The 27,095-nt window shown below is 37.2% G+C and overlaps 1 protein-coding gene across 13 annotated transcripts in view; it reads left to right on the forward strand.

The window, feature by feature from the left end:
- LOC109419933 (thioester-containing protein 1 allele R1) overlaps positions 1-27,095 on the forward strand; it is an 88,360-nt gene that overhangs the window by 30,319 nt on the left and 30,946 nt on the right. For 4 of the 13 annotated variants that reach the window (XM_062850298.1, XM_029853054.2, XM_029853061.2 and 1 more), the window contains exon 7: positions 8,737-8,779. In XM_062850298.1, the coding sequence (XP_062706282.1) occupies positions 8,737-8,779 (43 nt within the window). Of the gene's footprint in view, positions 1-8,736; positions 8,780-8,957; positions 9,157-9,292; positions 9,483-9,731; positions 9,925-10,700; positions 10,879-18,548; positions 18,733-20,380; positions 20,553-21,880; positions 22,086-23,390; positions 23,587-27,095 lie in introns of all 13 variants that reach the window. The other 9 variants (XM_029853055.2, XM_029853058.2, XM_029853057.2 and 6 more) reach the window with 9 other exon arrangements.

The raw sequence follows: 27,095 nt of genomic DNA on the forward strand, positions 1-27,095 counted from the left end.
AAAGGAATGGTCGAAGAAATTCACAAAAAATACCGAAGAACTCGTAAAGATCATGTTGAAAGAATGGTGGGTGCTCGGATCAGAGATTACAAATATTTTTTGAAGAAATTCCTGAAGCAGGCTTGGGAATCCCTCCAGAAATTTCTTTGGATCCCCTTCTGAAGATTCGTAGAAAATTTCTTCATTGAGTTTTCGGCATTTTCTTTAAGGTTGTCATGATTCATTTGGAAACTCCTATGGCAATTGAACTTGAACTTGATTTTTTGCAATTTCAACAGCAAACCATTCGGAAGTTGTTGCAAGTTTTTTTTACTAATTATTTTGTGAAGTTTTAAGCATATTTTTCAACTGTGCAGCAGTTCTTTCGGTTATTTTCGATGTAATTGTTTTGGCTATTTTGTTTTCTGGAATCCACCACGGCAATCCTTTTGGAATTTCTTCGTAAATTTTATTGCTAATTTTTTGACAATTCCTTTGAAAATCCCTTATCATTTTTTTCGCGAATGTTTTCTATAAATACTTTGGAAATTTCATAACCAGTATGTTTCAAAATTCCGGCGACAATTTATTTGAGAAATCTTCCAGTAATCCCATTGAAAATTCTTTGAAGAAGGAATTTACAATGTTATTTTGTGAGTTCATTCTGGATTGCTTCTGGAAATATATACGGCAGTTTCGGCAATTCATTTGGAACTTAGGAATCTCATCGATTATTCTTTTGAACATTTCTCAATCCAATATCTTTGAGGATTTTTTTTCGAGAATTTCTATGTAAAATGCTTCGGCAATATTTTCAAAATTTCTTCGATAGTTCCGTTGGAAACCGTTTTTGGAAAATCCTTCGTGATTTCCTTTTAAAATCCCTCTAATGATTCCTTTGAGGATTTCTTCAGCAATTCTTTTAAGAATTTCTCTGTCATTGCTCTTGAAACAGCGTTCCAAAATTACTTTTAAGTTTCTCGAGCAAATATGAATCCCCTTTTATATTCTTTATGAATTCTGGGGAAATTACTTCTATTGAAATTTCAATCTTTTTCGGAAATCCCTTTAAGGACTCCTTTGGGAATTCTCACTGGTATTCTTCGATAATGTTTTAGATTTTTTTTTTCTTCAACTGCTATGAAAATTCCCTCAGTAATTCCATTGGAAATTCATCCGGCAGTTTTTCTGAAATTCTTGGTTTTATTTATGTGACAGCTTCTAGAAAAAAAATCCTTTGGAAATTGATTTGGCAAATCCGATTTCAGGTTTCTTCGGCTATGCTATTGAAAATTGCAATTCCTTTATAAATTACAATCGAAAATTTCTGACTTTTCATGGGAATTGCATGAGAAATTTCCAAAGGAAAGGCCCGAAGGAATTCCAAAGAAACTGATGAATGAATTTTCATTGAAAGTGCCGAAAGAATTGTGGAAAGAATCCTTGATATAATTGCTTGTGTTGGAAGCTCTTGCTAAATTTCAGTTAAAGCTGCCTTCGGAACAAGTTCACGTCTCTCACCAATTTTAATTTTTTGGACAAAAAATATTTTTTGTGGAATTCTAAAAAAAATCCTCCGGGAAAATACTTGGAGGGATTCATGAAGTAATCTGTGGAGAAGTAATGTGCACGTATGACTCGCAATGTTATTAAATTTTGAGTTCTGTGGCATTCTGTATGCTGTTTGAAGCTTTCATTATCTGTGGGACCTCTGATGATCTGTTGATGTAAACACAGTCACCTAAAGGAGCCCTTGTGGCTGTTTCCGTAAAAAATAACAGGAAGAGTTCCAGAATAAGTTGCCGTGATTTTCGATGGAATTCGCGCAGAAGTTCTTAAAGAAACCTTGCAGGAGTTCTTGAAGGAATCATTGGAGAAATTTCTGAAAAAGCTATTGAAGGATTTTTTGAATAAATACTTGATTGAATACTTGGATAATTTTTTCCAAGTATCCCTAAAGGTATACTCGAAGTATCCTTGAATATTTCGCTTGGAAAGATTTCTGAAAATATTTTTGAAGATATACAATAGTTGCAAGAAACTCAAATCTTTTTAGGAATTTCTTCAAGAAATTTCTACAGCGATTTATGGACGAATTCGTGAAGAAATCTCGGTAGGTATTCTTAAAATTAATTCCAAATGAATATCAGAATAAATTCAAGGGAAACTTCTGGAAAAAAAATCAAAGAATATCAAAAAGAGACTTTAGACAATTTCTGAAGGAATTCCTAATCAAGTCTCTTGAAATATTTTCGACTATCTGAGAAATCTTCACAACAATTCTCTGATGATATTACTGAAGGGTTTTTTTTTCCAAACAAACCTCTAGTAATTTCCGAAAAAAATCCACGCAGAATTTTTTAGAAAAAGCACAGCTCGAAATCTTGGAAATCCTTGGAATACTGAAGAAGACTCTGGTTAATATCTCCTTGGAGAAATTTCAGAAGAAATTCCTGGAGAAACTTCTACACTGATTTCTTAAAGAATTTCCGAATAATATCATAACACAATTCCCAAAGAAATTTATGGACGAATTCATGTAGAAATCTCTGGAGGTATTCTTAAAATAAACCCCATTAAAATATCTGAAGAAATTGAGAGGAAACTCCAGGAGAAATGTAAGGAATGCTTAAGAAAATCATTATGGAACTCCTGAAGGGTTTCTTGAAATAAATGAAATTCGTGAGAGCAAATATTAGATAATCTTCTCAAAAAACCCTGGAGGAACTGAAACATTTGAAAAAGTTTTGGAAAAATCACTGAAAGAATCCTGGGATATATTTCCGAAAGAATCGCTGCAAGAATTTCTGGAAAACCTTTAGGACTTTCTCAAGGAATCCCTGGAGCAATTCCCTGATGTGATTTTTGGAGGATTTTTATTACCATCCCACATGTAATTTTCGAAAAAAAAATCATGGAAGAATTTCTGAATACAATCATTGCTGAAATTCCTGTAGAAATCTTTGGAATACTGAAGGAAACTCTGAAGAAATATCTGCAGAATCCTTGGTGGAGTTGCAAATGGAACCCCTGGAAGAATTTCCTAACTTATTTCTTCTTCCGAATAAATTTCTAAAGGATTTGATTTTCTGAAGAATATTATGGATTTCATTTAGAAATCTCCATAATACACTTGAAACAAATGGAAATTCCTGAAGAAATGAAAAAAAGCTATCAGGAAAGTCCTGGAGAAATTACTAATAAAAACTCTTGAGTGTTTTTAGAAATATTGAAATAACCCCTGATGAAATTCCTGATCGATTTTCAATAAGATATCATCTAATTTTGTGTGGCTTCGTGGTTTTCGGCTGTGCCACTGGGCGTTGCATGCTGGTCCGTTGTCTAGTGTCGTGCTTCCTTCAAAGAGCAAAAAGCTCATTGGAAGCATTGAACGTGTCCGTGTCTTTTTTTTATCTTCCTTGAAATCCCTGGAGAAAATTATTTAAAAAATATTGGCGAATTCTTTGAAAGAATATATTTGTGAAGAAACCGAGGCAATAATTTTTGGAAAAAAATATCCTTGTAGTACTTTCTGAAGGATTTTTTCATAAACATCGTGCTGGTGATTTTCGAAAAAAAACATGGCAGAATTTTAAAAAAATCATTGTTTGAAACTCCTGATGAAATACTTGGAATACTGAAGATATTTCTGGTGAACTTTTGGAGACATTTCAGAAGATAACCCTGGAGGATTTTTTTTCCGTTTGAAGAATTTCTGAATACAGTCACTGCTGAAACTCCTATAGGAAATCATGAAATACCGAAGAAAGCTCTGAAGAAATTTCTGCGGAAACCTTAGAGGAATTTTAAAAGGAACCCCTGGAGGAATGCCTAAACTTATTTCTTAAGGAACTTCCGAATAACTCCCTAAAGGATTTTCTGAAGAACTTTATGGACGACTTCATTTAGAAATCTCTACAATACACTTGAAACAAATGCAAATTCCAGAAGAAATGGTAAAAAGCCCTTACGAAACTTCTGGAGAAGTTACTAATAAAAACTCTTGAATATATTTTCAGAAATATTGAAATAACCCTTTGATGAAATTCCTGATCATTTTTCAAAAAGATATAATCTGATCTTGTGTGGCTTCGTGATTTTCGGCTGTACCACTGGGCGTTGCATGCTCGTCCGTTGTCTAGTGTCGCGCTTCCTTCAAAGAGCAAATAGCTCATTGGAAGCATTGAACGTGTCCGTGTCTTTTTTTATCTTCCTTGAAATCCCTGGAGGAAGATATTTAAAAAATATATTTTGGAAAAAATCCTTGTAGAACTTTCTGAAGGATTTTTTTTATAAACATCCTGCTGGTGATTTTCGAAAAAAAAAAACATGGCAGACTTTCGAAAAATTATTGTTTGAAACTCCTGATGATATACTTGGAATACTGAAGATATTTCTGGTGAACTTTTGGAGACATTTCAGAAGATAACCCTGGAGGAAATTTTAAACGGTTTTCTTAACTTTCCGTAACTCGCGCGGTTGACTACCTGCGTCAGCACCACGCTAATGCTGAGTACAAAAAGCGAGATTTTTTCAACGTGTTGTACAAAATACAACAGCGCGAGCGCTCGTGGGTTAATGAATATCCGAATGAATTCCTAGAGGAATTTCCAAAAAAAATTAAAATAATGAACCCCTAATGGCAAACCTAGGATCCTTGAAAAATTTCGCCGAGGAATTTCTTAAGCAATTCTGGGAGGCATTAGTGAGGCAACCCTTCGAGGAATGCCTGAAGGATTCTTTGATTACACTAGTTTACAAAATAAAACGAAAGTCGTGAACTTCTGTCAACGACCAAAATTTTTGAAGCATAATTTAGCGCTGGTTTCGAAACCGTGCTTAACATTTTTAAGCACAACAGTTTTTGAGTTTTAGCTCAATATCGAGTTTTACAACTTTTTTTTTCAAATATCTTGCGTTTTGTTCAAACAATTTTAAATCTTTTTCTATAAATTCAAAGCTGAATATAATACCATTCGATCATCTGAATACAGGTTTTGCGTCAGATTGATGAAATTCACGATATTGGCGAGTTTTAGGGACGATATCCTTAAATTTTAGCAAAATTTCCAAAAATATATGAAGAAATATATTTTTTCAATTAGAAAAAAAAACAATTAAAAAGTTCTTTCTCAACGTTTATTTGACATGTGATATGTAGGCGAGTTACAATAAAAATTTCAGCTCAATCGGAGCATTGATTACGGAGAATGAGATGTTTGAAGTGAGCGACTTTGCTTAAAAATAGAACAAAAATCGATTTCGAATCATCAACCTTGTATGGAAAGTCGAAAAAATTTCCGCCCTACTGTAATTTTTTTCCTTCGCGTTTTCGAACTCAGGGCATGACTCTACACCAAAAACGATCATCAGTTTACCGAGTCCAAAAATGCTGTAAACTAGTGTTACCTGGCAGAATACGTGGAGGAATGCTTTGCAGAAATTCCTGATGCAATCCTATATAAATTCCTGATGCTGTACTTGTATGAATTCCTGGAATAATCCATGAAAAAGAAAAACGGAAATATTTCAGTAAAAGTGCGTGAAAACAAAAAAACATTAAATGTACTGAACATTTCCTGTAGTTTTCATCAGAAGCCTTCCTGATGGAGCTCTTGTTGAAATTTCTGTGCATAGGGTGCATGGGTGAAATGCTGAAGGAATTCCTGTAGGAGTTACTCCAAGAATACCTCCAGGAATTACTCCAGGAATTCCTCCAAGAATTTCTTCAGAAATTCCTTCAGGAGTTTCCAGGAACTACTCAACGAATTCCTCCAGGTATTGTTACAGCAATTCCTCTAGAAATTGTGTCAGGAAACACTCCAGGAAATTCTTCAAGAAATATTCCAGAAATTCCTTCAGGAATTATTCTTGGGAATCCAACAGGAATTCTTCCAGGAATTGTTCCGGGAAATACGCTAGGAATTCCTCCCGGAAATATTCCAGAAATTCATCCAGTAATTATTATAGGAAATCCTCCAGAAATTACATCATGATTTTTTACCGGAAATACTCCAGGAAATACTCCAGGAATTTCTTCGAAAATTCCTCCAGAAAATAAAAAAAAAATACTTTAAGAATTCTTCCAAGAGTTCCTCCAGGAATTTCTCCAGGAATTCCTCCAGGAGTTATTCCAGGAATTGTTCCGGGAATTATTCCAGGAATTGTTCCGGGAATTATTCCAGGAATTGTTCCGGGAAATACGTTAGGAATTCCTCCCGGAATTATTCCAGAAAATCCTCCAGTAACTGTTATAGGAACTCCTCCAGAAATAACTTCATGATTTTTTACCGGAAATACTCCAGGGATTTCTTCGAAAATTCCTCCAGAAAATAAAAATAATAGGAAATTCTTCCAGGAGTTCCTCCAGGAATTTCTCCAGGAACTCCTCCAGAGTTCTTCTAGGAAATTCTATAACAAAATGTTCACAAATTACTACATGAATTCTTTCCGAAAGTACTCCAAGAATTCCTTCAGGATTTCCTCCAGAAATTTCTTCAAGAAATTCTGAAGAAGTTCCTGAAACTATTCTTGTAGGAATTCTTGGAGGAATTCCTGAAAGAATTCTTTAAGAAGTTCCTGGAGAAATTCCTAGAGAGGTACTTGGTGGAATTCTTCAAAGAAGTCTAAGAGGTATTCCTGAAGAAACTCTTGGAAGGTAATTCAGAAAGGGATTGTTGCAGGAATTCTTGGCGGATGTCTTTGAGGAATTCGTGGAGGAATTCTTGGAGGATTTCCAGTAGGAATTCTTTGAGGAATTCCTAGGGGATTCCTGTAGGTATTTCTGGAGTAATTTCTGAAGGATTTCGTGGAAGAATTCCTGAAGATATTTGTTGAATTCCTGGAGGTATTCCTAGAGGAATTTATAAAGGAATCCCTGGCCAAATTTCTGGAGGAATTCTTGGAGGAATTTTTGACAGAAGAATTGGAGCAGGTATTGGAGAAATTCTTCTTACAGTTTCTGTAGGAGTTCTTGAAATAATTTCGGGAGAAGTTCCTTGTCGGATTCTTGGAGGAATTCATAGCAGAAGTCTTGAAGGATTGTCTGAAGAAATTCGAAGAAAAAATCCTGGAGGAATTTTTTGAAAATTTTTTGGAGGAATTCTAGGAGAAATCCCTGGTGGGATTCTTAGAGGAATGCTTAACAGAATTCTTAGATTATTTCCTGGAGAAATTCTTGGAGGAATGCTTGAAAGAAGTCTCGGAGCACTTTCTGAAGAAATTCGTGGACTTTTTCAGGAGTATTTTCTGAACGAAAACCTGGAGGGATTCTTGGAGGATTTCTAGGTAGATGTCTAGGAGAAATTCCTGGATGAATTCTTGGAGATCTTCTTGTTCTTCTTCTTTATGGCACGACGTTCTCACTGGAACTTGGCCTGCCTATCTTCAACTTAGTGTTCTTTGAGCACTTCCACAGTTATTAATTCAAGGGCATTCTTTGCCTGCCATTGCATGAATTTGTATGTTATGAGACAAGGACAATTATACACTATGTCCAGGGAGTCGAGAAAATTTTCCTGACTGGAACTGGAATCGAACTCGACGTCTCTGGATTGGCGATCCATAGCCTTAACCACTAGGCTAACTGGAGACCTCGTGGAGATATTTCTTGAGAAATTCTTGGTGGAATCCCTGGAGGAATTCTTGGTGGAATTCCTGAAGATATAATAACAGAGATTCCTAGATTCCTCTTATGTTTCGGAAATTCAGGAATTTCCGGAGTAATTTCTGGGAGAATTTCTGAAGAATTTCCTGGTGGAATTCCAAGAAGAATTTATTTAGGGATTCCTGAAAGTGTTCCTAGAGTTACTTCGGGAGAAATTTTTGACGGAATTCCTCAAGAAATTTTTAAAGGAATTTCTGAGAAAATCTCTGAAGGAATTCTCGGACCATTTCTTAGAGTTATCCCAGGAGTATTTTCTTGAGGAATTTCTAAGGGTTTTCTTAAGGATCCTGGAGGTATTCATGGAGGAATTTCTTGGAAGAAAATCTTTGAAAATTCACTGGGGAATTCCTGGAAGATTTTCTCGAGAAATCCCTGTAGAAGTTCCTGGCGCAATACCGCAAGTAATTTTTGAAGGGAATATTTCTTGACGAATTCCTGGAGGAATTTGTGAAGAGACATCTGATGGAAATCTCGGAGAAATCCCTGGACAATTTCATGCAGATTTCTGGAGGAATTCTTGGAAGCATTTTTAGAGGAATTCTTGGAGGAATTCCTGGAGAAATTTATGGAGAATTTCTTGGAAAAAGTCTTGGAAGACTTCCTGGAGAAATTCTTGGAGGAATACCTAGAAGGATTCTTTGAGGAATTCTTGGCAGAAGTTTTAGAGGAATACCTGGAGAAATTCTTGGTGGGATTCTTTTAGGAGTTTTAGACAGCATTCTTGGAGGAATTCCTGGAAGAATTTTCGAGAAATTTCTGAAGAAATTCCTGGAGGAATTCTTGGAGGATTGATTGGCAGATGTTCTTGAAGACATACCTGGAGGGATTATTTGAGGAATTCTTGGCGAATACGTTTCTTAGCACAACTATTCCCTTTGATTAAAAAAAAAAGACTCCTAGGTAAAATGTTTGTAAATAAAGAAGATATTGCATATCTACCAAAAGAATAACGTCCAATTGCGACTGCCGAAGCCGAAGCCGAAAATCGTCCCAGGTTAAGAACATCTACTACGATATTCGTACATTCATCATATCCCGAAAATAACCAGATTTTGCTACTCAAACTTAATCCGTTTTATTGAAATTTCCAGGATGCTGGAGCTGTCATCATGACCAATGCTAACGAACAACCTGGTAAGTAAATAATGCTTGTTTATCCATAAGGCTATGTCCTGCAAAGGTTGAGTCCGCTTATTTGTGTAAGTACCATGTCCTTTATTGGGAGCCCACATAAAACAATTGATCAAAAGATTGAAGTTGCAATAAATGCACAGAAGATTTGCCTCATAATAGCAGCAATGTCACTTTGCAGAGCTTTACCCGTTCCCCATAGCGATATCAGCAGTACCAGCAGCCTTTTTTGGCAACATTGAACCGCCACCTGGTGTAATTATCAGTACTCCTTCGACGGTTGCACTTCCGGCAATGAAACCATCTGCAGACAATGTTATCACTGCGCACCCCATTAGGACCCTATTTCCCGAGTCCTGGATTTGGGAGAGCCAGCCCGAGTATGTAGGATTAACACCAATCTTTTCGCTCCTCGCCGCGCAATGTCAATAAATCCTTCACTTTTCACGCCACGTAGCTCTAACAATACTGGTACACTACTTTCACTATCTTCTGCTTCAAACGTCTATCTTCCAGCTCGCGTAGTTCACCGTATCGCCTCAGCCAGTACGAGTACGACCACTTTTCAAAAATTCAGTCTTCCCTTCGCGAAAGCTAAGTCTGATGACGCCCGGGCTACTCCGGAAATGATAGAGAACCTTGGTACAGTTAAAGTTAGAGAAGTTTTTCCCGAAGCATGGCTTTGGGAAGCGTTGCAAGAGGACAGGTGAGATGATTCTTATGTTCAGAATTGATCTTGTGGTTGATTGAAGCACTGGGTCAGGTTGGAACCTCAGTAGTGCGTTGAACCTAGTTTTTTCCGTATTCCTCCGGATTATTGTCCCCTCCCCGATGTACCCAGGATATCTGTTGTAGAGGCACAATAGTGATGGTTGTTTCATGTGGCACACCAGCCACGAGACTGTAGTTTAGCATTTCCACCCTATACATGTATCATCCAATTTTATTCAACAAGCCTACGGATATGCAATTGCGGACCGGGGTGGGCCCGTTTATGCGCTTGGAGCGCAAGCCTTTCCAGTGGCTGCCATGGCTTCACCAGTGCTGGAAGATCGCATTTCCGGTGGATCACCCGCTCCCGGCAGCACTGTACTTGTAAGGAAAACATTCCCCGAATCGTGGATTTGGGAGGATTATTCCAACGATAGGTTAGTTTCACTGAACTGCTCGTGGTCTCACTTCCTTCATTTGTATGGTCATTAGGAATTGGGTTACGTTAGTTACGGTTGGAAGTATTTAATGTGAATGCATCATGGTGATGGTGAGGAGACTATAGGAACAAATTTTTGGCATAGCTGAGAATAACCGTGTAAATTCTTTGCATGTTAATATGGTAGTATTTCAATCTTAAAAATCTTCCTCTGTTGTGAAAGTATGTGCAACTATTTACGTCTATTTTTGCAGTAATTTGACATTCAATTATGGGTTGTGTATGGGTTTTCAGATTTTAATATTAATTACTGTCGTTAAATCTTTATTTAATACTTTTTCTCAAAATATTTTCAAATGTTTATAAACGGTATGTAAAATCGTTAGATTGCAGCCAATCAAAATTTTGGTTTGTAAAATTAGTATGTCGCGATGTTCTACATCTCAGACTTCTAATTCAGAATAGCGACACCCTTCGATTGGAATAAGAATAGCTAGCTTATGGACATTCAACTGTTTTGAAACATGTGGGATACGGAGAATAATGAACTAACAAGAGCGGCTGATTTTTGACCAGGAGTCGTATATTGAGTGACACCAACACTGTAAAGCTTTTTTAAAAATTGATTTAGTGTTGGCCTAAATATCTTTGGAACAAGAGATGCCATTTGAAGAATCTTGTGCAAACAAAAACTAAGTTGTATGAAGGCGAGGTTGGCAGTTAACCAGGTTGATAGACCGATTTATTTCTTTCAAACCATATTTTTGTCCACAGCGGATTGGGAGTTTGCCACACTGGAGGCTGGGTTCATTGACATCAGAACGGATGAAGACACAGACATGCATTTGGCTACCGTTGGAGCATCGGCGCACGACGCCGCTGGCGGGGCAGAGTTTTCCGTAAGGAAAGATTTCCCCGAGTCTTGGATTTGGCAGTCACTTTCCAACGAAAGGTGCGATTTGGGAAGGGGATGGTAGCGGGAATGGTCTTGCTTCAGATTTATTCGTAGCATTTTGAATGGGGGATGAGATAAGTAGCAAAATTTAGGACTCACATTAACACCTTTTCATCGACTTCTCTACTATCGAAAATTGCACTGCCGTGACTTCCCAAGTATCATTTTTTAGTCAAATAGACTAGAAGAGGTTCACAGCAAATAATTTTGTAATATCCAGGCGCGTAATTTCTGGCAACGTATCCATTTTCGAATATAATTTCATTCGGTTGCATCGTTTTCCAACAATTATCACACTCACCATGTACACCCTGGTTGGCACCGGAAAATGCCAACAAATCCATTCCAGCAGATACTTAGAAACAGTATCATATTTATCATCTACTTCCCAACTCGGTGAAATAGCCGAGGGGGAAGGGATATGCCTCACAATCAACGGATCAGTGTACGAATCCATGCCAATATTTTACTTATATATGATTCATCTATTGTTCCGGTTCTAGCGATTGCTAGACCCACTTTCAAACTGCGGCGGCTGATTTGCTGCGTCCAAAGAATGTAATTTGTACATCATATTTACGACGTGACTGATGTGCAGCGAAAATTATGTGATATCACAAGATTTTTTTTGCTGTGTTCTTAGAACCATTATAAAACCAAAATAAAAGATATAAGGTTTTATGGCGGTTTTGAAAACCTCTACAAGAGTAATTGGTCATCAAAATGTAAATTGGGATGGAACAAGCGTGTTGTTTGGATGATGAAATACGTGCTTTTGGTTTTTGCAAGGCATCGATTAGGATGATCATCTTTGGATATTCATATGGGCTTTAATCAAATGCATATCGTTCTTCTTAGTTTATGTCAAAACGGCTCTCTGTTTACTTTATTCAATTATAGTTTTAGAGCTTTGATAACAATATTTCTTCTAAAACCAAGACATGATCGATTTCTTCTCATCGTTTCTATCTAACCATCCCGTCAGCTGAGTGTTTTCTTCATTGCCTTCTTAAATTCCGACATTTTTAGACAGAGCCATTCCTAGTAGTTCAGTGTTTGACTAACAACTCAATTATCGTACTGTTTTGAATTACCTATCCCAAAAGTAGGAAATGTCCTTCTATGTCCTTCCAAACTCTATCGTTCCAAATGGTCGTTTGTCTTGTGGATGGGGCAAATTTCTTTTACTCCATCGGTTGCTGTTGGATTTACCAGTGCAGACTGGTGGTAAACTTTTCTGGGCCCTATCCATATTTGGAAGAATTCAGCTGCAATTTCGTCTGTATCAACTGATTTGCTGTTGGGGATTTTTTTTATTGTCGTACAAATTGATACGAAGGTTCTCAGAATTTGATGAAATTTGATTTCACAGTTTCACGACTTCGTGAAAAAAAAAACATTGTGTCTACGATGCTTCGTTCTTAAGTTATGATTTTTCAAAGATAACGGTTCATATAGCACACCTGGACAATTTGCACAAAATTTTTCATTATTCAGGAACGGAGAAAAATCATATCTTGAAAATTTCACAGAACATAGCTTATGTAATTTTCTTCCAAAACATTTTTTTGAGAATTTTTCCGGCTTCCAAAATAGTTTTTCCAACTTTTCCAACCAATTTTCTCAACTGCGAAAAACAATTTACATTTCGTATTTTTTCCAATTACTGAGAAAATTTGCTTATGATTTCACAAAAATGTGTCTACGATGCTTCGTTCTTGAGTTATGATTTTCAAAGTGGGTGGTGTCTGTGGAAAATGTTTGTTTTCCACTGGAGTTTTCCGGCAAATTAGGTGACCCAGATTTTTTTCAATTAAGATTTTGTTCATATATATGGGTAATTCTCGCTGAGACCGGCCCACTATTTACACCTTGTCTTCAAAAATGTTGAAGGTGCCGATTTTCTGAAAGCCCTCGCCTAAAAAGTAAGTAAATTGCATTTGGTTACTCAAATTGATGGACCCCCTGTTAGTTAGAGCCACAACAATTTTTGCAGACCCCTCGATTTTGGTCAAATGGTGGCTTACTTAAACCGTTATAACTCGAAAGTTTCTCCAACAACCACCTCAAAACGAATTGTTGTTGAAAAGATGAAAGATAGAGCTACTATTTACAATAATAAAAAGTTGGGTTGGCCATATTGATTTTGGCCGCCATCTTGGATTTTTATAACAAAACATTTTTTTCACCATGAGGGCAACCACCGATTTTCAAAATTTTTGCATCAATTTAAAGCTGGGACATTTATACATAACATATCAAAAAATTAGAGATGTCTTTTTCTTCTTTCAGAAGTTATCTGCAGTTTTGTAAATTAAGCCACGTTTTCTCCATACATTCCCATGCGCACCGGCAAAGACATGCAACAGCATCCGAGTTTACGCCTGCATGTATACACAAAGGCGCGTGCCGCAAAATTTGGCCAAATCGGAGGTTCGTTTCCGTTTTTGCCTGTTTCTCAATGATGCGGGCATTGTTTTTATAACTTTTTTAGTGTTTTGAAAAGCTTAAACCTTCAGCTTTCCATTAGTGGGTTCAGAATTGTAATTTGTGTTCGTAAACATTGCGAAATAACGCTGCATTTATGTAAACGGTCGGCATCGGGCCCAGTGCGCAAAAGTGGCATAATTTACGAAACGGCAGATAACTTTTGAAAGAAGAAAAATACATCTCTAATTTTTTGATATGTTCTGTATAAATGTCCTAGCCTTCAATTGACGTAAAAATTTTGAAAATCGGTGGTTGCCCTCATGGCGAAAAAAATGTTTTGGTATAAAAATCCAAGATGGCGGCCAAAATCAATATGGCCGACCCAACTTTTTATTATTGTAAATAGTGGCTCTATCTTTCCTCTTTTCAACAACAATTCGTTTTGAGGTGGTTGTTGGAGAAATTTTCGAGTAATAACGGTTTAAATGAGCCACCATTTGACTAAAATCGAGGGGTCTGCAAAAATTGCTGAGGCTCTAACTAACGGGGGGTCCATCAATTTGAGTAACCAAATGCATTTTTCTTACTTATTAGGCGAGGGCTTTCAGAAAATCGGCACCTTAAACATTTTTGAAGACAAGGTGTAAATAGTGGGCCGGTCTCAACGAGAATTACCCATATGTGAATCCTACGTGTGAAAAAACAATTCATTAAATTCTGGGGACCTTCGTCCCAATTTGTATGATAATAAAAAAAAACTGTTTTAAACTAGCTGATGGCATGTAGATTGTTTTTTTTTTCGCTGTATTAACGAGATTTTTAGCCCTGGGCTAGTTCATCACGGGACCCACGTTTTACTTCCCGTTCGAAAGAAGAACCCACATTTTGTGAGTATGTCAGGAGTGGAATTCGATCCCAGATCCTCGGCGTGATAGTCTTGTGTTCTAACCACCACACTAGGTCCGCTCCCCATTTAGATTTGTTCGTTCCCGCCTTCTCTTGAATTGACAGTCTTTTCCTTCGTTGCCTTGGTTCCTCATGTGGCGAGTCGTGCCTACGTTCTCCGCATCAGGAACTCATGGAATTGCCGCTTCAATCTTAAAATCGCCTCGCAACTGGATCCATTTCCGTATTTTTTCTCTATGTTAAAAAAAAAGAATGGAACAGTATTTTGAAAACGTGAGTATTTTAAAAAGAAATATTTGGGAAGTTTTTGTAAAGAATCTTGAAGAATTCCAAAAACATAACTGTTATAAATATTCCCGGAAGAAATCCTTGGAAGAATTCCAAAGATAACCCATAGAAGAATGCCGGAAGCATTTTCTGTAATAATTTCGAAATGAGACCCTGGAAGTATTTTCAGGGAAGTTTCTGAAGAATTTTATGAAGAATGCTTGGCAGAATGCTAAGAGGAGCGTTAGAAAAATACTGAAAATCTCTGAACATTTCGAGAAAAGTGTTTCCGGGAGAGTTTCTGGAAGACTTTTGTGGAGAAAAACTCTTTAGGATTAAAATAGAGATACTGCCTGAATAATAGTGGGAAAATGAAAAGAAGAAGGTCCAACCTGAGAGGAATTCTTCCGAACGAATTTCCAATAGTTTACGTAGGAGAAAATCTGGGAAAACCCCTAAAAAGGAAGCAATCTTTGAAAGAATTCGTTTGTTAGAATCCGAAAGAAATACCCGAAAGATTCGGGGAAAGAACTGTATGAACCTACTGATATAATTGTGGGCTTCGTGGCCGTGCGGCTAGAGGCGTCAGTCATCTAGCCGTTTCGTAAGCCTTGGAGTGTGGGCTCAATTCCCGCTCCAGTCGCGGAAAACTTTTCGTCAAATGGAAAGTTCTCGATAATTAAGGGAAAATTGAGAGAAGCGTCCCAGAGAGAATGGCGAGAGAAATCCATGAAAGAATTCTGGGAACAATCAGTGAAAAAAATAAGAAAAATCCTTTGTCAAAGTTCCGGGAAGAATCTCTGGACAATTTTCGAATCAATGCCTGGGAGATGCCCGGAAGAAATGCCTTGAAGAATGGTAAAAGGAACTCAAAAATAATTCTCAAGAAAAAACTTGGAAGAATTCCGGAAAGAATTCCATGGAATAGTAGAGCGCTATCGACTGAAAATTCTATATAATCGAGGAAGTTTATCGGCTTCTCAGTCATCAAACGCAATCAAACGACTAAATATCGGTCTTCATCCGACGTTTCGGTGTTTATTACACCTTCTTCAGGGAATTCTACAATTATGGAATATTTATGGGAAGAAGGTCGATCGGAAATGTATGAATAATTCCTGGAAAAATTCCTGAATAATACTGGGAGAAGTTCTTAGAAAAATTCCGAGAAGAATCTTGGAACATTTTCCGTGTAAGATTTTTTGAAAAATTTTCATGTTAAAAACATAGAATATGCTTGAATGAGTTCTCTGATTCCCCCTTGGAAGAGTTCTGATAGAAATCTCTAGAAGAACTTTTGGAAGAATTCTAGATGAAAGTAGTAATAAAATCTCTGGATTAATTCCCTGTTGAATATTGGAAAGAGTTCTGAAACAAATCTTTGGAAAAATGAAAAAAGTGATAAATTCCAGGAAAATGTTGTGTCAAATCTTAACAAGAAAGAACGCCGGAGAGAAATCCTTAGACGAATTTTAGAATGATTTTCGAAGAAACCTGAAGAATCTTGGAAAAAATCCGAGAAGAATTATTGGGAGAACTCGAGGTGGAATCTCCACAAGAATACCGGCTAAAATCCTGGAGAAAACTCTGAAATAAATTTCAGGAAGAATTTCGGAAGGAATTGCTCTGAAAATGCTTTCAAATGTGTTTGAAAAGAATTGCTAGAAGTATTTCGGGAGCATTCCCTGGAATAAATTCAAAAAGATCCCTAGCAGCCATTTTCGGATGAAGTCCCTAAGATTTCGGATAGAAATCTGTAAGCAATTCCGGGAAGAATCCGTTAAATAGAAAAAATCCGGGAAGAGTCCTTGGAATGAGGTACGGAAGTGAACCCTATAAGAGCTTCAAAAAACATCCTTGAGAGAGATGAGGGAAAGCAAGTTGTGGAAAATGTTGATGCAATCTATGTTAAAATTTAATGAAATTTAAGAAAAAATCTGGAACGTATCTCTTTGAGGATTCCGAGAAAAACCTAGGAAGAATTTTGGGAGAAATTTCTGAAAGGAAAGGAATTTGTGTTAGGAATTACTTGAAAAATTCCGAGACGTATTCAGATATTAATCTGCAGTATTCCTGAAAAAAAATCCATGGATGACGGAAGAACATCGTTGACGAGTTTCCAGGTAAAAGGCTTGGAGAAAATTTAAGCAAAAATCCTAGAAGAGTCCCGGGAGCAATCATGGGAGACTTCCAGGAAGAGTTCCTGCAATAGTATCGGGAACTCTTGGAGAGCTTAGGAGCAAAGCCTTTTTGGCTTGGCTGAGTAAAAAGAGAAATTTTCTGGACAAATTTTCCAGCTCTCAGAAGATGTCTGAATTCCGGAAGATGTCCCTAAGAGATTTTCCCCGATCTTCGTAAAAAATCTGGGATGCACCTTTTTTAAAGTTCCGTGATAAATCTCTGTCAGTGTGCCGGAGACTTCTCTGGAAGAACTTAGAAGCAGTGTTAGGAAGATTTTCGAAAGGGATCTCTGAAATAATTTCAAATTCAAAAGAAATTCCAAAAAAATACTGGAAAAATCACTGGAAATATTCTGAAAGATGCTACTGGAATATTTCCGGGAATAATTCCAGGAAAAATTTTGGATGCAATCTCTGTAAGATTTCTGGAAGAAATCTTTTGGTGAATTTTGATTGGAAAATATCCGGGGGAAATCCCTGGAAAATACCTGGCTAAATACCTGGAAAAATTATTTATTGTATGATACATTTTGTTATGGTCATTCATTTATTTATTCAGTCATCAATTTATTTTTTTTATTTATTTCTGCATACATTCATTAATTTATTGGTTTATGTATTAAATTATTTATAGATTTATTGATTAAATTATTTATTTATTTATCGTTTTATTTGTTTGTCTTTTCATTCATTGACTTATTTATTTATAAATTTATTACTGATTGTAAATCGATTTATTTATTTATTTGTTCATCCTTAAATTATTTTTATTCTTTCGATCATTTGTTATTTATTTCATTTTATTATTGATTTATTTATTTATCAATTTTTTATTTTTTTTATTTCTCTTATCATTGATTCTTCTTTATTGATTCATAGATTTTTTTATTTACTCCCTTTTTTGCATTTCATGCACCTCACTACTACCAAGAAAATTTGAATTCCCTGGTAGCACACGTTTCTCCCCAACGGAAAAGCCTCCAGTTTCGCCTTAATCCGGATTTTTAGACTACCTTATTACTTCTATACGGTGTTTTTTTTTTTCTTTCGTTAATCCATTTGTAGGCAGAGTACGCTGGCATCCCCACCGATATGCTTGCTGTTACTCCCAATGTGCCCTATTGTACTATGTTACGCTTCTGTTGTGCTGCAATGTTACAACAATTTCAGAGGTCCTTTACAGAAAAGGGGAAAGGGAAATTTGGAAATTAACAAATTTTTGAGTGATGTAATCTATGGTAGTTGGGTATCTTGTTTCTTTTATTGATAATGGGCATCTGACTAACGTACCCCACAAATTTATCCGTATGACTGTACCTACTTCAGAAGAATATCGTTCAATGTCTGGAATTGTGGTTGTGGACAACCCTCAAGTATATTGTTTATCTGGTGAACAAACCCCTTTATGCCACCAAAAGTTGTGAAGATTAGGAAGGATTTTTAGAATGAAGGGTTAGTTCCAAGACTCAGATTTGCATTTTTGTGGAATGTTGCGAAGTAATGCCCTATTTGTGTATTTTGCTGATTGAATTTCTTTTTTTTTCATTCAAAAGAAGTTTGTGACGTCAGCTTTGCTTCTGTAACTATTGTGCATCGATGAACTGTGTTGCTTTTGGGTTGGATTTGTACGTGTTCTTTTCATTTTACAATACCAACGTAGGATGGATGACGGCATTGATGTAATACCCTCTATGGTTGCCTTTTCGGTCGTCTTTTTTTTACCGAAAAGCCTACTACAGAGGTATAACTCTGCCAATCCGTCGGTTGTTTCCACAATTGATGTAGTACATTATTTGTTGCATTAGTTTCTCTAATTTTGCATAATGCGCAACGTATATCACTAACGAAAATTTTAAATTTACCCATCTGACTGTACTCCAGAAGATCGTCTAGTGTATGGCTGGGGTGATGAAGATTTAGGAGAAATGAACGAGGACGTGCAAGTCAACTATTGTTCATCTGATGCGGGAGCCCCTCCTTTAGCTCCCTCGTCAATGGCAGCAGCAGTTGTGACGATTAGGAAGGATTTTCCCGAGTCGTGGATTTGGCAGGCATTTGCGAATGAAAGGTTAGTCGACAGTCCAAGACACGGGTTTGTGTTTTTTTTTGTCGTTGGGGGTATGTAGTGAGCTAGTATGTCCTGCTAACATGTTTTGCGCAGTGGATTCTTTCGTCCTAAAGAAGAATGCTTCGTTTTTTTCATAATAAATGTTCAGCAGTGTTCCAGTTCCAGATCTTATTTGGTGGTAGTTACAAATTCCTCTCGTGTCAATGCTCTGCTAAAGATGCCCAAGTCCAGTTCAAGATGCATTTTGAAACTTTCATACTTTGAACGTCAAATAATTGGCGGCGCTGATGTCATAAAGAAACCCTCTTTCTCAGTAGTACTTCATACTTGGTACTTCATGATGTTTTGAGATACTTGACGGTATTTCGTGGCACGCTACACTGAACGAAACCCCCCGCCCAAGATCGACTGAGAGGCGATACGATCACGCCCCTTAACGACATTCGGTCGGAAACCGTATGGTCCACCGACCGAATGATGTCATCTTAAAACCGGATGACAGTGATATGAAAACGGTAGGTCGACCATATGGTCGAGCAACTTTGTTTCTTAGCGATTGATAACAATAATGTCACCGCTATCTTTCTCAAAAATTATGTGCTTTAGTGGCCAGGGTACCTTTGCGGGCACCCTTTTCAAAAAATATGACATGTCCAGGATAGGACATGTGAAGCAATATCGTCAACGTCCCGGGTGTGACGATCAAGGAACTTGTTACGCTATCGATGACTAAATTCGGTGCATCTGTGTGGCCTTCGCTCTGCAACTAATGTTCATTCACATAGCGTGCGTCGCCTCATACGCGAATAAGATGATCGTCATCCGCTTTTTAGGATGATTGCCCTATGACTGATTCGTCATTCGAAAACACGATTTTGGTAATTTGGACTGGATGGTCGGACAAATCAGTCGATTTCGGGATGGGGTTTTCGTTCAGTGTATGGTATTATAACCTTTACTGCACTAAGTTTCAGACTGCACACATATGTGTCGCACGTATCTGTAGACAGAGAAAGCATAGATACACTGATGAACAGCTCTGCGTACACATCTTCAATAAAATGAGCGCCGCTCTCTTTTGCTACGAATGTGGACCGGCAACAAACACACATCGCTCAGCCGCAAAACTATGCGTGAGAGTGCGAATGTGTAAGTTGCCACACCAGCTGCGCGAGATATCGCAGAGCTCAAACTTCTTCTGCGTGAGCTTCGCTCATTTCTAGAAATGTGCTACACATCTGCGCTGACTGAGCTGCAAGTTGTAGGCTCTCGGCAGTACAGAGTAGCGCAGCGCTGTGATGTGAGCTGTGTGTTGGACTGTACTTTCTCTTGCTTTCCTGCGCTCACCGTCGTGCGCGATGCGACAACGATGCCGAGCGCGTGCAGTCGGACTACGCAGAAGATAATTCATTACACGCACTCTTTCACATCATGCAGGCTGCGTGTAATGTGTATTTTTTTATCTTCTCACTTAGCGCTCTGAGGTGTATGCCATCTCTGTCTGTAGATACTACTCGTTTTTGTGCAGGATGGTTAGCGTACATTGTGTTCCCTAGTTTATTAAAAAAAATTGGCCATCAAGCAAAACGACCCAAACATTTTTTTTCTCACTCAAATTTAAAATTTTAGACTTCTACACATATTTTAGATATCTCTTATTATGTTATGCCCATGATGGCGTATGGCGATTCTGGTGGTTTTCATGCGTTTGCTCCAGCTGCATCAATGGGCCCTTTTTCCGAAGCTTTGGCGCCTGTGGCCATCACTGTTAGGACCGATTTCCCCGAATCCTGGATTTGGCAGACATTTTCAAATGAAAGGTGAAGCGTAACGTTTTGGTTTGGTGTTGTTGGATTGTAGTCATGACTAACACTCTATGTGGGGTGTTTATTACGGGGGCGATTGATGTGACGTTTTTAACGATTGATTTTGACGTTTTTAATATGGCCGTGGCCGTCATCAGTTGAAAATATACATGCATACATCTATATATATATAAAAATGCAGTGGCATACGTGGGACCGCGCATAACTTGCAAACGGAAGGTCCGATTTAGGTCGTCTTAGTTTTGTTCTGTCAGTTTTCACCCAAGGAAGGTTTATGAGGCAAAAAACATGGGAAAATTGGGAGTTTTTGAAAATCGATCTTCAATACCTTTTATGACCGGGGGCTTGGCCTTGGCTAGCGACTTGAAACGTCAAAAAACGCAGTAGGCAAGACAAAGTTTGCCGGGTACAGCTAGTACTACATATAAACATTTTTTGCACATCATCACAATTGGGATAACACATTCAACAATAGTACGCCACCATACTCTTTTTGTGACTGCCGCTCTTTATCCTCGATCATCGTGAATTCTGCGATCCACGCCTTCTTGTGCCAACCGGATCAGTAACTTTGCAGGGTTATTGTCCGGCATTCCTGCTCACCGCATCCTTCTGACTTTGGCCATCTTGTGGATGCTAGGTTCACCGTAGACTGTAGCGAGCTCATAATTTATCCCAAGATTCATGCTTCACCTACCAGTTCGCCGAGTATTTGCAAGTCCTCCGCTTCTGTTTGTAGCGTTACACGTTCTGCCAGGTTGCTTGCTGCAGCATTACCGCCCGCCTGCGCTGCGTTGTTCTATTTCAAAATAGCTCTTCACTCCTCGTTGAACCATTCTTTCCGCCAACTCGTTGTTAGCTGCTTTTGCTGTACTCCAGTGTTACGGTTTGGCTTCGCAGTCTTAAGGGAAATGGAAAACACTAGTTCTTGATTATTCCCGACGTTTCGGTCCGTTTGCGACCTTTTTTAAGACTGCGAAGCCAAACCGTAACAGTACGCTGCCTCGAGACTTGACAATACTGAAGTGAAATCTGGTTGTGTTAGTCGCTCTAGGTTGTACCGTTGCGGTCGCCGTTGCCGTACGTTGTTGCTGGCGGAAAGTTTTCGGAGCAGTTCGACCATCATCAGGTTGTGATCAGAGTCGGTGTTGCAGTCGATGCACCATGATAGATCCTGACAATCGTGCACATATCAACTTTTGATATCAAAGGATTGGATTCTTATCAGATTCGAGTTGAAATACCAAATTCTTCCCAATCTGGGTCACTTCAATAAACACTTGTCAAATACACACCAGAAAACGCATAATAACATTGTCTAGCTCTAGGACGTCCTAGGTTCCCCACCGTACAAGTGATAGCTTTGGACTTTGAAATTAACTACATGATGGCTGAAAGTGAGGATATGGATCTCCCTGAACCGAGAGTGGTTAATAGTTTCACGCCGACTGTAGCAAGTCCACCGAAAATTGTAACAAGAAAGGAATTTCCCGAGTCGTGGATATGGCAGACGTTTGTGAATTCAAGGTTGGTTGGTGTTGCTGAATATGTTTTTCTCGTTGTGAATGTTTTGTGAACTAATGGCTCTCATAGAAGAAAATAACGAGGTTTACCTATCGCGGAAAGTTTATTTTAAACGTGGTCACTTTCACTTCGTATAGTGAATTTTATTTGGTATATCATGTCGATTTGTGTTGGAAGTCCTGTAATGACATAAACTCATGTTGAATTTATAATGGAAGTGTTAATGTTATCATGGAGTTTATATTCCGACTGGAATCACACGACAAGATTATAACAGAATTGAAATAACTGCAGTTAAAAATAATAGAAGTTTATATGATTTTGTTCTATGGACATTTTTATGAGAATATTTATAACAGAATTATAACAAAATTTGATTTAATGATTTTAATAACAAAACATGCTGCATTTATTCAAACAGATATATACCGAAATTTGTTAGACCAAGCATCATTAAAAAATGTTTACAATAATTTTCAGATTTTTTATATTTCTGTTTCTGTTATTCTTGGTAACTCAACTTGTTGTAATTTTGTTATTTCCGTGTGGTCAGATTGACGAGTTATATAAATTGAAATCCTACGCTTATTTTTTTGTTTTATATGTCAAAGAAATTTACACGTTTCTGTCGTTTTATTCAATTTTAATTGAAAGTTCGTTTTTTAAACAATGCCTTTTACCTTGCATCTTCTCGAGCGCAAATTAAAAGATCTGACATACTCATCGGTTTGAAAATACAACTCGTTGTTTACTGCAAGTAAACCAGCTACGAATAATATTTGCAGACCATTTCGTTTGAAGGATTCCTAGATTTGTGCTACGAGTGGAATGAAGGACGGCCATTTTGTACTCTAACAATGTTTTTTTTTTTTCAAAAGTATTGTGGTCCATTATTTCCATTACTTTCTACGTTGATGATATTGTCTGTTCTGGAAATAAGCTACATCTTTGGCAGGGGGTTTTCATCTTTATGTTTGGTATAAATGGTTCATGTCAATTGTATACTAAAGTTTCGAATATTGTTTTTCTTCCAGTATCAAAGAAGTGCTGAACAGTAATGCTGTTCAGGTTTTTTTCTTCAAGGTTTTATTACTGATTTGGAAATTAATGAATTGAAACTACAATTATGGAAAAAGTGTAGTATCAATAGATAGATAAATGCTTCGACGGAAAGAAGAAAAGAAATTTTTGAACCTGGGTGACAAACTCATGAAAAATTTGTATTACTGTAGTGCTTTTGAAGCTTTTTGTTTTACGACATAGTTCGTATCAGCAAACCATCTTAATTGAGGTGCCATTTGTTTTCAGAATCAGTGTTAGATTATGAATACATTGCCGTTGAAGAATCTCTTGCACCCGAAATCGCACTGGAGTCAGAAACCAACGAAGCTGGACCGCCTCCTCCACCAGCAGCAACAGCAGCAGCAGCAGGAGCAGTGGAGCAGCACAAAATACGACGAGAGTTTCCGGAGACTTGGATTTGGCGCAACATTTCCGACGAACGGTTGGTGGCCTGGCTAGTTTGAGACGGGATTGGGATATTTTCTCAAGTTTGCTTCTTCTTTCCGCTCAAGGGTCGCATGGTTGATTCTTCATCTCCAAACTTTTGTTGGTCATTTCTACTCTGTATATTTTACTTTATACCAAATGTACATACGTCATTGTGTAACCTTCTCTACACAGAAATTCTAGACTACTTCTAAACTTTTGACAGCAATTACTAGCTATTACTAGATTATAAAGCATGGCAATGTCATGTGTATTGATTGTTCCTAACTGTTTATGGTAATACTTTATGTATTGATAGTTCCTTACTGATTTTTTTTTTGAGACCATGATTTGGGATTTTTCGGCTGGAACTGGATGTTATTGCGTTGAAACGGCTATCTTAGTCTTAATTTATTTACTGACGATTTATTTTATTCTACCCGACATTTGGCCATGGGTTTCGGTCTTTTTCCAGAGAAAACTGTATGCGTACAAGATATGGATTGAGACCTTTACCAAACTATTAAGCTACTTTTTCAGCATTTCAGAGATTTTTTTTAGATTCAGCTTTATAAGTAACTCAGAGTATTTTAAGTTCTTGGGTACAACTACTGCACCCTCAAATATTTCTACTCAGTGACTGAGTTTGTCTCGGTGACGAACTTAGCCACCTAATTTCTGAGTGTGGATTTGAATTTCATCCAAAAACTCATACAGAACATGTACCAACCCAAGTAACTTTTTCAAGACAAACGGACTCTGAGAAGTCATTACAACCACAATAAAATGGTTTGGTTTTATCGCAGTTTTTCGAATCTCCTCAAGGCTAATTGGTTTTCCCAATCCTACTTAGGTTCCCACTGAAAGTTACCGTTGTTTTTCATTCTTCCCATATTTGCCCATAGGAAGCTATCCAATGTATCACTTCAGCCCGTATCGCCGTAATGGTATGATCTTTGACGGTGGTCTCCAGCTTCGCAATTTTGTAATGGCATCACCGGGTTTGCCAGGCGCAGCAATGATGAAAGGAGCATCATTTGGTGCTAAGCCGGTTGTTCCGGTTGTGAGAAAAACCTTCCCCGAATCGTGGCTATGGGAAACATCTTTCAGGTTGGTTCGCCATGAGATGAATTTTTCCAATTTTTTTGTGATCACGACATTACAAGTCCTAACATGACGGCATGCATTCTTTCTAATAAACATACGTGTTTGTTCCATAAAATATTCAACAACCCTACTTTCATCTGTCCCGGTAAATTTTGCTTGAAACCTTGCAACTAATTTTCCATTGAATACTGAATCATAGAAACTTACAGTAATCCCAACACTTTGTCATCCTGTTTGCTCTGACATATATAAGAGAAGGGGTTCAAAAGGAGCCTTATTGATTGGCATGAAGTGTCTATTATATTCACGGGGGTAACGAGCTACATCAAAGAAGGCATCATGGTTTTCCTTGGAGATCGTGTATCCCACTAAAAAAACCTTCGGAAATTTTCTCACCTTTACTACCAGAAATAGAATTCGTTAATGCATTTTTTATGTTTTAATTAAAAACTCCATGCAAACTATACCTCTAAATTAAAAACCAAAGTTATGTCTTGTAGAAAAAAATAAATAAAAAACTGTCTTCTCCACATTATTTCGATTAAATCTAATTAGCTAGAAAACGTGTTTGTAATTTCATTATTATGTAGAAGCTTCTTATTAGTTTTCCATACAAGCTTCTCTCCTGTAGTATCTTTCTAGCATTTTTTGTTTGTTTTTCAAAATTTCTTCGAGAAATTTCAACGACACATGTTTTCATGTATATTGTAAACTAACATTTAAATTCTAAATAATTAACCCTCCAGCGATCGCGCTGTTGTACAACACTCTGTTGTATTTTGTACAACACGCTGAAAAAATCTCGCTTTTTGTACTCAGCTTTATCGTGGTGTTGACGGAAGTGGCTAACAGTGATGAAACTGGGTAAGCAGCTCTTGAGATGAAAAAAAAAAAAATAAATCATATTAATTTCCTACCAGTATCAGCGCCCACGCATTACTCCACAAAATTCCCCGTAAATAACTTGAAATAATCTATAATCTATAATGATTCATACCTAAATTTTCTCCAGATATTTCTACTGTTTCGTACAGAAATTTAGTCACTTATTATATTAGCTATTTTTCCGAAATTTCTCCAAAGGTTATTTTAGAAATCCTTGCAAAGAATAGTTCAGAAATTTATCCTTGAATTTCTTCAGAAATCCTTTAGTGATTCCCACAGAAATTTTTTGAGAGATTCTTCCAGAAATTCATCAAAGAATCATTTTTTTTTCGGAATTTTAACTTAGGCTGAATCTTCACACACAAAGAATGCACTTGGAAAACACTTCATGGATTTCTTCAGACATTACTCCACAGATTCCTGTTAGAAATCATTTAGAAATTTCCTGTCCGAAAGTTTCATTTGCTATGGATTTCTTCAAAAATTGCTCTTGAATTTCATTCAGCATTACCTTTTGACGAGCTTCCAAAAATGTCTCCAAGAACTCATCTAGATAACCTTCCATGGGTTTCCTCAGAAACTCCTCCATCAATTCTTTCAAAACTCCGTACGGGAATTCTTTTAGGAAATCATCCTCGGATTTCTTCAGTGAAAGCGTATCCTTCACAAAATCAAAAATTCAGAATTCATCCAGAAATTTCTCCATGGATTTCTCTAGAAAATCTTCTACAGACTCCTTTAAGGCGAAACTGGAAGCATTTCCTCATTTTTTTTATTTCTATTTTTTATTAAATAACGAAACAATATTCTCAAAATCGGTTTTCGTACACATGTAGAGTATGAATCAAGGTATCTCCTGATTTTTTTTTTGTGGTGGAAAATGTTTTCCATTTTTGCAGAAACTATTTGTTTGTGAAATTTTGTTCAAACTTTTTCTGCAAAAACGAGAAACATTTTCCACCACAAAAAAAATCAGAAGATACCTTGACCCATACTCTACATGTGTACGAAACCCAATTTTTAGAATATTGCGTCGTTATTTAATAAAAAATCGAAAACCAAAAAGTGAGGAAATGCTTCCAGTTTAGCCTTAAGAATTATTTGCAGATTTTTTTTTAGGGATTGCTTGAAAAAAAAAGCCCTGGAGATTTCTTCAAACATTCTCTATGAGATACCTTTACAAATTTGTTCAAAGATTGCATCAAGAAATCAAGAAAGAAATTTGAATTTTTTTCCAAAAGGATTGTTTCAGAAATTCCCTAGAGAATTTCTCCAGAAATTTATCCAAGCATTTTTTTTATGTAGAATCCCATGAATTCATTCTGAAACTCCGCCAGGGATTACTTCAGAAATTCTTCTAGGGATTCGTTTAGAAAACCTTTCTTCAGGGATTGCTTCAGAAATTCTTTCAGAGGTTATTTCGTAAACTCTTCCAGTGGTTTCTTCAAAAAATCTCCCAGCGATTCATTAAGAACCCAACTAACATCTTTGCTGCATAAGAGCTTTCTCTCGAAAGCATCTGCTCCATTAGCT

Source organism: Aedes albopictus, chromosome 2, assembly GCF_035046485.1.
Source record: "Aedes albopictus strain Foshan chromosome 2, AalbF5, whole genome shotgun sequence".
NCBI classification, from domain to species: Eukaryota; Metazoa; Arthropoda; class Insecta; order Diptera; family Culicidae; genus Aedes; species Aedes albopictus.